At 35.1% G+C, this 12,785-nt stretch overlaps 1 protein-coding gene across 2 annotated transcripts in view; it reads right to left on the reverse strand.

The window, feature by feature from the left end:
• Positions 1–271: 271 nt before the first annotated feature.
• Positions 272–12,785, reverse strand: part of ITPRID2 (ITPR interacting domain containing 2) — a 38,810-nt gene continuing 26,296 nt past the window's right edge. For both annotated transcript variants that reach the window (XM_066278697.1, XM_066278696.1), the window contains exons 12-18: positions 10,937–11,014; positions 10,730–10,857; positions 10,187–10,337; positions 9,041–9,106; positions 7,891–8,355; positions 1,715–1,836; positions 272–408 (exon numbers count right to left, since the gene is read on the reverse strand). In XM_066278697.1, the coding sequence (XP_066134794.1) occupies positions 1,732–1,836; positions 7,891–8,355; positions 9,041–9,106; positions 10,187–10,337; positions 10,730–10,857; positions 10,937–11,014 (993 nt within the window). In that variant the 3' untranslated portion in view covers positions 272–408; positions 1,715–1,731. The remainder of the gene's footprint in view (positions 409–1,714; positions 1,837–7,890; positions 8,356–9,040; positions 9,107–10,186; positions 10,338–10,729; positions 10,858–10,936; positions 11,015–12,785) is intronic.

Below are 12,785 nucleotides of genomic sequence, written 5' to 3' on the forward strand. Positions count from 1 at the left end.
CTCAAAAAATGAATCAGTTATTGCACAGTAAATACCTCATAGAGGTCAGTGTTTAAGGAAGCTAGTCTGAAGAAATATGTTATTAATACGTTGGTTAAGTCTGGAAGTTTTCAAGTTTTAAAATTAATTCTATATAGGGAATCGACTGGAAAATATTGATATACAAATAAATATTAGGCTTTTCAAATGGCTACACTTTTGACAGTTTAGAAAAGAAATAAAGTCAGCAAAGTGCCTAAGTTTCTATGTATGTTTTTAAAAAAGATATGTATAGGAGAAATAAACGTTGTACACTGTATACAGCAGCCCAGCTTGGCAGTAGGTCTTCTGAAGCACAAATAACACCTCCACCAGTGTATAGCATTGATACCTCCAATATTACACAGCTCATACAAAATCCACACCAACCTAAAAGAGAAAAATAAACATTACACATTTCTCAAATATTACTAAAAGATTCTTTAAAAATGAAATGAGAATATCCTCTAAACACACACACACATAACACACACGCACGCACACATGGTCTTGCTCTGATCTCTATACATCTTCCTAAGAGATAATTCTTTTATCTCTGGCTTTGAAAAACATTTTGTTAGTTATTTTCCTTAACTATTTTATATATTTTTCAAATTATATATCTGTGTTCATATTCTATTGAATAAATCCTTTTAGTTCTGTTAAAGGCATTATTCTACTGAAGTGTATTATTGACTTTGGCATTCACCAACTATTACTATTAATATATACTGTATTTTACAAAATGTAACTAGAGCTATGAAATAAAATTAAAGTAATTCATTTAAATAAATACAACACATAAAATAATTCTATATATATTATAACATGATTAGATATGGACCTATGGGATATATTTCTTTAAAAAAACAAAAATTAAGAGAGGTACTAAGACTTTGTGATTAATTCTCAAAATCCCAGCCCATAAATTGTACATATGTAATGTCATTTATAACCAGTGGTCCCCAATCCCCGGGCCACGAACTGGTACTGGTCTGTGGTCTATTTGGTACCGGTCCGCAGAGAAAGAATAAATAACTTACATTATTTCCGTTTTACTTATATTTAAGTCTGAACGATGTTTTATTTTTAAAAAATGACCAGATTCCCTCCGTTACATCCGTCTAAGACTCACTCTTGACGCTTGTCTTGGTCACGTGATACATTTATTCATCCTACCCTAAAGGCCAGTCCGTGAAAATATTTTCTGACATTAAACAGGTCCATGGCCCAAAAAAGATTGGGGACCACTGATTATAACCATTGCAGTCAAAAGATGACTTGGGTTTGAAAGTCCTTATTTACATAATGAACTTTAGCATTTATTTACATAATGAAATTGCAGTAAAGTGACATAATACAGGGGTGGGCAAAAGTGGGTCTGTAGTAGTGAGTATAGAAAACAAAGTTTATTTTTGTACTTTATTTATTAATTATTGTATTATTTTCCATACTAAAAACTATAGAGCTACTTTTGCCCCACACCCTGTGTAACAATCCGTTAGAGGTTAGGATTATAAATTTTGACTTGCTTATATTTCAAAAGGGGTTGCTTGAGGTTTTCACATTGTAGGAAACATATTACATACATTCTAAAAATTAAAATTTCATTAGAGAAACAGACCTGTGTACTAAGAAAAAAAAGTATTAAAAACTATTTTACATAAATCTAAACAAAGAAATTCCATAAATTTACCTCTTAATTTCTTTTAGTTAGTGAGTATCTTGTTTAGAGTTAGATGCTTTACTTGAAGACACTGCTGCCAAAAGTCCACTTACAATTTCCCTCCTGATTTCCCCAACAATAGAATCTTTAATCTAGGATAAAAAAGAGAAAAAGAAGCATTTAATATGAGTATAATCCATTTTTTGTTTTCAAATAAACATAACTAGCATTTAATTCCTGCAATCATCTAAACCCTAAAGAAAACTAAAACATTCATGTGAACCTACAAGCAACAACACACAGAGTGTGGGGAATCATGTCCATCTAGCCTCACACAGGTCAGACTTCCTGGTCTGGTCGACCATAATTCAGACAACTATATTATAAAATATCACATTTCTTAGCTTGAGAACATTAGAAAGTATTACTTTACATATTAAAAAACTTCTATTAAATAATTTGTTTCATGACAAAATAGCCTGAAGAAGTGATGAAATGTTAGGTTCACTTCTATGGTTTTCATTAGTGTTCACCTTTGTATGGAAATCGGCAGGATACTCAAGGGTTTTCATTGTTAAGAAAACCCCAAATTGCTTGTCTTCTATTTCACTAATCCTACCTTCTATCTGGGCTGTTCTATTAGCTAAGCTTGTTACCTAGTTTTTCAGCTCGTGAATTGAGTTTTTCATTTCTGTTTGATTTGTTTTTATAGTTTCAATTTCCTTGGTAATATATTCTTTGTGATCGTTGAGTTGTTTTCTGAGCTCCCTAAATTGCCTTTCTGTGTTTTCTTGTATATCTCTGAGTATTTTTAGGATTTCTATTTTAAATTCTCTGTCATTTAGCTCCAAGGTTTCTAATATGTTAAATTTTTTCTCCATAGATTTTTCCACATGTATTTGTGTTACCTCTCTATCTTTTGTATCCATTATATTCAATTTCCTTTTTCTTATTGGCATCTGAGGGTGGTCTTGTTGATAGCACTAATGAGAATTAATAAAGAATAAAAAGTAAAAAAAAAAAAAAGGAAAAAAGAAAAACACCCCACAAAAAAGAAGTATGGTGAGATCTTGATAACATTATACGGAGTGAAATAAGTAAATCAGAAAAAAAACAAGAACTACATCAGGGGTCCCCAAACTTTTTACACAGGGTGCCAGTTCACTGTCCCTCAGACCGTTGGGAGGGTCAGACTATAAAAAAAACTATGAACAAATCCCTATGCACACTGCACAGATCTTATTTTAAAGTAAAAAACAAAACGGGAACAAATACAATATTTAAAATAAAGAACAAGTAAATTTAAATCAACCAACTGACCAGTATTTCAATGGGAACTATGCTCCTCTCACTGACCACCAATGAAAAGAGGTGCCCCTTCCGGAAGTGCGACGGGGGCTGGATAAATGGCCTCAGGGGGCCGCATGTGGCCCGCGGGCCGTAGTTTGGGGACCCCTGAACTACATGATTCCATACATTGGTGGAACATAAAAACGAGACTAAGAAACATGGACAAGAGGGGAGGGAGGACGTGGGAGGAAAGGAGGGAGAGGGTTAGGGGGAGGGGGAGGGGCACAAAGAAAACTAGATAGGAGGTGACGGAGGACAATCTGACTTTGGGTGATGGGTATGCAACATAATTGAATGACAAGATAACCTAGACATGTTTTCTTTGAATATATGTACCCTGATTTATTAATGTCACCCCATTAACATTAATAAAAATTTATTTAAATAAAAAAAAAAGAAAACCCATTAGTGGCAAAACAATATACAGTTCATACTGTCTGTTTATATCAACTGAAAGTGGAGTATCTGAAAAAGTTGTATGTTTTTCTAAACTAACATGCACTTCTAAGTGAAAAGAAATGATCATTTAGCACAGAAAAGTATTTTTAAAACATGAAAACATTATTTAAATGACCATAAACGCTAAAGAAATAAGTTTTTCATTAATTGTGTAGTATGTTTGTCACCCGTCTGAAACTTTAGCTTCAGATAAGAATATACACCTCACTTTATTTCTGGAAAAGGCAAATAGACCTAGGGGCAATGACAATTCCACCAAGATTTTCTATTCCTAATGCCTAAACATGCCTATGCATGCCTTTTTCTCTCTAGTTATAGCGTCACCTCCAAGTAGCCCTTTGTAAAGTCTTTAAATGTGTATTTCCTAAAATAAACTGATAATGCCTTCCTAAATTAGTACTTGAGACACTCAACCAGCTTTTAAAAATTCTACATTTCCACAGTTTCCTGTCAGCCTGATCTATTTCCTAAAATGTTTCTAAGTACATCCTGAGCATATTTCAACTGAAGTCTTCCCCAAAATGGCTTTGCATTAACTTGTCGTGCAAAATTGGTTCACAATATATAGATTTATACATAAGTAAACATAAAAACAAATGCTTCTTAGCTACAAACCCTTGGAATATATAGAATAAATATAAGCTTCTCATTTTGCCTTCTACCAATATTTCTAAACTTTAAACATCAAAAGTTCTTTAAGTTTATAGCACTTCAGATTCATTTTCTAAACAAATACATTAGATACAAACACCATGAGAACCAGAACCTCTTAGCCGCAATAGATAAGCACAACGGCTGCACATCTTTATTTATAAGACAATGAGTAGTTCATTGCAATATGTAATTTTATTATATCTCCTCATTCTTCAACATTAAAAAAAGAAACTTGTCAGAAAGTTATCATTTACCAACCAAAATATATGTCAACATATCTGGGGAGTACAGACATTATTGGAGTAAAGCATACAAGTCTTCACTATCGAGGATGTTATAATATTAGATGAGCATAAAATAAATACTGTTTCATAAAATATTGAGGAAAAATAATTTATGACATAAGAACAGAACAAATTGTGAAAACTGACAGACTACTTTGGGCTAGAAGAAGAGAAAATAAAGATTCTCAGAGAATGGTGAACTTTAACGTAGCAGGTCAGGAAAAAGGAAAGAAGATTTCAGATGTGAGACAACTGAAAATTGTATCAAGAGCCCCAGAGGAGATGGTTCGAGCAAAAAGGAGTCTAGCTAACAAGACAGTTCCTGCTAGGGAGTTAATGGAAAGCGTTTACTGTGAGCTTCGTGGGGAAGAGCACTGTGTCTCCTTTGTATTTGTATCATGGCATACAATAAGTGCTTAATAAATATTTGAATCAATGACAAAGCAAGAAAGACAGAGGGAGGGAGCACAAGAGGGAGAAATCATATCACATGTACAAAGAAACAGAAAGGAGAAAAACAGAGGACTACAAACTAGCATCGAAAATGACTAAAATGCCTTTAACAATTTATTGAATTAATGTATGAACAAATAAATTAGTTCTAAAGTCCACCATGCTACAGAGAGGCTGGAAGGATTAGGAGTGAGAAAACACTACTGAGATGGATGGTAAAGTTGCCTTTAGGAGCACAATTTCCAAAAGTGACACCGGCCGCAGACAGGCTACTGGAGGTTAAGAAATGAATGCTCATTGGCAGTAGAGACAGACCGAGTCTGAAGTATGCATCCACTGAGTGCTGACTTCATGGCAGTCATTATCAAGTGATCATTAACAGAAGTTATAAGAACACAGACAAGCTGGGCATTTACCAAACACATGTTTAAAGCATGTCAGATGAACTGTAATGAATATACTAAAAGGCATGACTGAAGTCTACCAACTTCAATGAACAAAGAACAGCTCTCTAAACACAAAGCAATCTATGTTTACACTTTGACATTTAATTCTGTTAAATTTGCCACTGTGGGCATATGTGCACTCATTCTGTTAAGTAATCTTTTTATTTATTTACTTTCATTTTTTTAAAGTAACTAAACAATTTCAGGTCACTGATTACATACATCACAACCACCTGGGCAAATTCCAGGAGAGTACTTTTCCCGCACAATATATACAATCTGCACAGAAAAGAAGTAACTTTAATCTGAGAAAAGTTTATTATTGCATAAGTATATTAAACATTTGGCTGAAAGGACTTTTTTGAAATACTGTCCTTCAAAAGAAAAATTCTACTGTATTAATACATTATAAACAATAAAAGCATTCTTTTCAAAAATTCCATATATGGTGAAATGATAGAAACAAAGGCCTGACAGACATCATTGTTTTCATGCACCAATGAGTGAAATAAGAAAACTTCCCTGAAAGTGTCTGCCGAACATGCTTAATCCTCACCTGCAAAACTGTTCAACCCACACTTATAACTTGCTTCCCCCTTTGTTAATGGGGTCAGGGGTCCAGAATTTACTGGGAAGACAGAATCTAATTTAATTTTCTTGGTAGTTGATACAATAAGCTTAAAAAATAATCGGAATTCAGTACCAAGTATATTTAGATAAAAAAGATTGTGGATTTGAAATGAATGGATGGAATCAAAACTAATCTGAATTTTAAATATTCTGTAAACAAAATTTAATAATACAACTGGCAACCAAGCTAAGGTTATATTAACATAAATTACTTTTTAAATTATAAATGGCATTGGACAATTTACCAATTAAACTATTTAAAAGCATATATTATTTTCTTAGCTTAAACCAATTATATATTTCACCTTGTTTGGTTTATATATTTTGTTTGATGACTTCTTTTTAGACAGTAAATGGGTAAATGGGGTAAATGTTAAGCCCAACTTTCTCCAAACTATACAAACTTCTGAATGAGTGAATTAAGGAGCTTCTAGTTAACAGGTTTAGTAACAAGTTCTGAAAAGTTTTGGAAACATTTGCCTTGCATGTCAGTTTAAATGTCTTCAAACTGTAAAATCTTCCCTTCTTAGTGGGACGTTCTCAAAGATGTTTAAGTAATTCTCTAGAACCAAGAGAACAATCAACTTTCTACATGCTATGTTGTCAAAGAATCAGCGCCTCATCTAGGAATATTTTACTCCTAGAACACTACTTACAACACACATCAGATCATCCATTAATGACTTTAAAAATGAGGACTCAAATGAGCATCATGGGAGCGTTTGTGACAGGTAAGTAACCTAAAGTCGAATTTTCAAAGAAAACTCTCAAACCAAAGCAAGCTAAAGGGAACAAAATTATCACATTTCTAAGGGGGGAAAAGAACCTTAAAACTTACTTTCTCAGTTACCAAATAATAGCATGAAGAAAAACAATTTACTTAATTTCACTCAGAAATTGATTTTTGGCAAGGAACACACATAAGAATAGGTGATAATCAGCCATACCTAACTGAGCAAAGGTGCATGCACAGGCTTGATAAAGCATCAGCCAGCCACACCAGCTGAGAAAAGTAATTACATCTGCAGGACAAAGAACTTTACAGAATTAAGACCTTCTAAACTTTAAAAGTTGGTATCTCATGTCAGGAAAAGAAATTACATACATCCGATTATAATGCTTGTTTTGAAAATATGAATTCGTTTCAAACATGACTGAAATATTAAGAAACAATATGGTCTCCCCTTTTAACTATATATACTATTCCTTATTATCTGATCCTAGTGCCAAACAACAGATATTTTGCTAATTTTCTTAATTAACTTTGGCCTTTTATTACTCATCTTCCTAAATTTTTGCAGTCTTTTTGATGACCTAGTCCTAGAACTATGGTTAAATGCTTCAGGTTTGCACACTGCTATCTGCCAGGGTAAACTTTCTCATTTCATTTTTACATCTTTGAACAATTCATAAAATTTCCCTAGTTCCCCACCCACTAAACCAAACAGATCAAATTATTTATACTTATTAAAGTCACAACACCATTTTCTCATGCCAATTGACTTAATATCCTGGAAGAGATCTAAATTGTAATCCCTCACTTTACAAATGTGTAAACAGAGATCTAAAATTGTATCAAGAGATCTAAAGAGTTTGTCACATATTTATTTCAAACTCTACAAATACCTTCTTCACCAGAGTGAATACAGAATTGCAATGATTTCACACTGTAGTATGAAATTTACAAAACTACCATTACACATATTAAAAAATATATCTTAATAGGTATAAGCTTATCGCTTCTCGGCCTTTTGGCTAAGATCAAGTGTAATAGATATAAGCTGGACCAAAAGGAAGGTTAATTTAAAAACTCCCTGAAAATTACTGAATATACTGAATCAAAGGAATATCTCATAAATAATTAATGTTTAAATAAAACCTCCTCTAACACATATTACCAAATAAATTATTGAGGACGGATGTTACTCACTTCACGTATAACTTGCTGCAACTCATCTTGCTCTGCATTTTTATGCATTTCCTCAGCAGCTGGCATTAGTGGGATTTTTCCATACCCTTCTTCCACTTTGGATTTAGGTCCTACAGCCTCCAAGGCCTCTTCAGCTGCTCCGGCTTCCTCAGAGCTTTCCATTTCTGGAGGTGTCTGCACAGAGCCTGCTCTAGAAGGAGCAGTTGGCGTTAGAGCCACTGATGCTCGGAACACTTTCTTGCTTGGTACCCGATGGGTCTTGGGTTTGCGTGGTAAGTCACTAGAAGGTACTCCAGCTCTCCTAATAGCGTGAGAGGGACTAGAACACACAGAGGAGGACTCCGATGTTGCTTGTGAGAAAACAGATTCTGAGCTTTCGCCACGAGGAATTTCAAATCCCATTTCTCCAAGTCTCAGGCCCAACTCAGACTTCAGGTATGACTGTTCCCGCATCAGTTCAGTGACCTGAAGATCAGAAAAACTGTAATTCTTCTGTCTTGAAATTAAGATTGGTAGTTAAAACAAATTAAAATCCTAGCTGTATTGCCAAAAGTCTCTTAATATGTAAAAACATGATTCTAATTCATTCATTTATTAGTTACACAATTTCATTTGTAACAATAGTGAAAGTAAAAATTAAATTCATAGTGAGATTAAACCATAGAATGTATAACTAGAATATCTAGTTAGATAAAATTTTACTTGTACCACATGAGTGTTCAAATTACTTGTAAGGAAGAATAACTAGTAAAAAACAAAAGAGCTACTTATAATGCTTTTGCCCTCAAATAAACTAATTTGTTTAATGTATAATAAAAATCAAATGTTCAAAAAGTAGTCATCCTTACAGTTCCAACTACCAAAGACCTAGAATCAGAGGGTGGAAGAACATTTCCCCTGGAGTATGAATTAAATACTTTTTATGATGCATTATCTCCTTTATAGGCCATAAAGATAAGACATTTATACAATTAATTAGCTGAGGTGTCAAGGGACTTTCAAAAGTGCCAAACTCAATTCCAATAAATTTAAATAACTTAATGAAATTCTGTATTTAAAAAAATACATATTTCATCTACAGTTAGAAAGTGGTGTTTATGAAATGTTTTATCATTGTCTTCCCTAATGATTTAAAAGGACAGAGACTTACTGGTTCCATTACATTCAACGGGGAAGTGCAGAACAAGTTATCAGCACTTCTACTGCCATACCTTCCCTGAAAAGTAAGAACAGTTTACATATGTATATGTAAATATATATCTCTCTATATATTGAAGATACATTATACAAATATTTTCAAATTGCAACTGTTTTATAATAAAATAAATTAATTATTACCACAAAGCATTCCTTTATGTCACAAAGGTTACCCTCAACTGTCATGAGATCCTATACAATGTGCTACTGTGAATGAAGTTGTATTAACACCTGCCATCATCAACACATTTCTCAGAGTGGGTTAAAACCTTTTATGGAAAAAGATATTCATCAATGACATAGAATAGCCTTATTCTATGCTATCCATACATATGTGTACACACACAAACACATTCCTATTCTACTTTATATGCATGTATATATTCATGTCTGTAATTATCCATTTATTTATAATAAAATCAAATATGTTATTTAGTTAACAGAGAAAAGTTCATTATTTCAACATTTCAAAACAATATATTCAACAACTGCAAAAATATCAGCGGAAATAAGTATTTAAGTTCAAACTTTGTGGAAAGGAACATGAGAGGTATAAAAAGTGATACTTTTATAAGTATAAACAGGGTTTCTTTTTATTCTCTTAGTTGTACACATTTTCCACCTTTACCTAGATCTTATTTGATTCCTTAAAAAAACACACAAAAAAGAATACAAAATAAAGAAAAAGCTTAAAGAAATCAGTTACTTATTCGAAGGCAAGAAAGGAGGGAAGAAAACTGAGTGAAATATATATTGCATTCTTTGCAATTAATGCAGTAAATACAATTTAAATGTCATTCACTAACTCATTCTCATTTTCCTTTAAAACCCCTAAATTTTTGTATTGCTGCTTATTCTCTATTATTAAAAATAATAATTAGAATTTTTCAATGTATTTCTAAATATACAAAATAATGTTCCAGAAAATAATCACAAGGTATATATTCAACTGGTTTTGGGGAAAGACTCCTTAAAAGTTCTGCATGCCTCTAATGCCATTAAAATAGGTGTTTTACATTAGGATATTTGTTTCAAATTACGTGGCGTACTATAAACCAGCCCTTACTGAGGAGTACTGACAATGCCCAGGGTACCGTACCATGAGCGCTGCGGAGCGGAAGGGAGAAGGAACGTGCCTCGCGCGCAGCTGCTCCTCCAGACCCAGCAGACGCTCCTCCAGCTGCAGTTCCAGGTCTTCAAGTTCCATTCGGACTGAATTTCGCAAACCCTGGAGCTGATCAACTTCACACCTGTCAGTATGAGACAGGCACAAGGTCTGAGTACAACAGTGTGGGCATTCATCGTCACGATTCTCTCACCAGCTATCAGAAGGGAGTGAAATTCCAAGTTCTAGAAACTGGCACAATAGCAACTGCAACTGGTGTGACCACCAGGGCAACTGGTCTTTCTCCCTCTTCTCTTTCTCATAGATACTCCAAACACTGAAAAGAGATGACAACCACTAGCTTCCTGACACACTGAAGGCAGGGAGGTTTACTTAGTAATTTTATCTATACTGGTTCACAAAACAGGTAAAGGGGTACACAGCAGTAGAAATAAAACCTAGTTAAAAAAAAAAGTTGACAGTGCTTTTTAGAATAAAAAATATTTTGAGCTACATTAAGACAAAATGAACTTTCACCTTTCCTCCTCAGTCATGTGATGGTAAACCATGGTTTGCTGACGCAGCATTGCCAATTCTAAATCCATCATCTGTGTTCTAAATAAATTCAGGCTCCGTCTCATTACTTGTAGCTCCTGAAAGGTATTCTGAAATACAATTTAACAAAATTATACTTCTATATCATACATACTGCTGTGTAACAGAATGATTTAGGGAGAAACTTACTTCATAAAGAGGTAGGACAGATGATTTCTGAGTACTGTATGGAGCAGCAGCGAGGTCGGGTCCTCTCATCATCGGGTACTTCAAGAGAGTAAAAGCATGGTTACAAATGAGTGTTACGGTGACTATTTCCAAATTATTTACAGTGATAGGAAGGTGGAGACTGAGGCCTTCATAAGCTTTCTCTATGAGGCAAAATTATTAAAAACAAAAGAAAACTTCCTATTGTAAGCAGGAACCAAATAAATCAGTCCTTCGTGTTGTTATTCCTATGTTTCAGGTAAAGTCAGTGTATTTGGAAGGAGGCTGAAGCAAAGAAACGTGTCCAGTTCATCTATGTCTTATAGAGCTTCCCTCTTGTCTTGAGAAAGTAGGAAAACAAATCTCAACAATGTAGAAGCAATAGCAGATGCCATTCTGACATAAGAGGACTACAGACTTGGAGAGCATAGCAATCAATCATTACAACCATTCTTAGACATTTGAGTATCTACTATATGTTCCTATTTTAAGCAGTGAAGAAAAAAAGGTAAAAAGAAGATAAAAAACATTCCTAGCCTTCAAGTATTCTCAGAATGTAAGAAAAAAACTGAAGTTAAAAAATTATTATAATATTGGGGTTAGCCCTGGCTGGATGGCTCAGCGGTAGAGCGTCGGCCTGGCGTGCAGGGGACCCGGGTTCGATTCCCGGCTAGGGCACATAGGAGAAGCGCCCATTTGCTTCTCCACCCCCCCCCCTTCCTCTCTGTCTCTCTCTTCCCCTCCCACAGCCAAGGCTCCATTGGAGCAAAGATGGCCCAGGCGCTGGGGATGGCTCCTTGGCCTCTGCCCCAGGTGCTAGAGTGGCTCTGGTAGCGACAGAGCGACGCCCCGGAAGGGCAGAGCGTCGCCCCTGGTGGGCGTGCCAGGTGGATCCCGGTCGGGCGCATGTGGAAGTCTGTCTGTCTCTCCCCGTTTCCTGCTTCAGAAAAATACAAAAAAAAAAAAAAAAAAAAAAAAAAAAATATATATATATATATATATATATATATATATATATATTGGGGTGGAGAGGAGTGCTATGATGGAAACACAAAAATCCAGTTTAGGGGATACCTAATCTGGTATCGGTGCTGATACCTGACTGAGCTCAGCCCTAACAGTAAACAGGACTCTGTCAGGTAAAGAAAGGCAAGGGAGGGGTACTCCAGGATTAAAAAAAAAAAAAAGGTGGCATATGTAAAACCAGCCACCTAGGCGAGCACGATTCAGAGGCCTGCGTGCAGTCCAGCGATGGCTGGCTCACACACATGAGGAGTAAATAAGCCTGGAGAGGAAGGCAGGGCCCAGGTCACAGAGAGCATCTGTCTACTGAGGTGGCAAGCAGAAACTAATTCGCTGAGACACTGATGGTGCATCCAGGAGGAGACACACCCAGAGCAGAGGAACACGCGGGTCTGGACAGAAAGGTGCACAGCGCAGGCCCAGCCTCACGCCATTAGAGTGGAAGGTTAAACCCCTCACTCCCACAGAACTCCTTTTTGTAAAGAGAAAGGAAAAACACCCACACTCTGTTTAGATTGAAAATCAGTTGGAGATAATGGTCATGACGAATGAAATCTGCATTTAAAAGAAGATATATTTTACATTTTACTACATAACTTGAAAAGTGACAACTTTAATTTTTACTCTCAAAGGGGCTTCCTGTCTACTGTCGTCATGGTAAGAGATGTGTTATACATGTTCCTGGCCTCCTGACTCCCTAGCTAAGCACTATGACCACTGCATTACACTGCCGTTTTCTTCCTTTCCTTAACTTTCTAAATATAAGTAGTTCAGAAAGAGATTTATAAAAGAAATATGAAATATAAAA

The sequence above is a fragment of the Saccopteryx bilineata genome, chromosome 5, assembly GCF_036850765.1.
Source record: "Saccopteryx bilineata isolate mSacBil1 chromosome 5, mSacBil1_pri_phased_curated, whole genome shotgun sequence".
NCBI classification, from domain to species: domain Eukaryota; kingdom Metazoa; phylum Chordata; class Mammalia; order Chiroptera; family Emballonuridae; genus Saccopteryx; species Saccopteryx bilineata.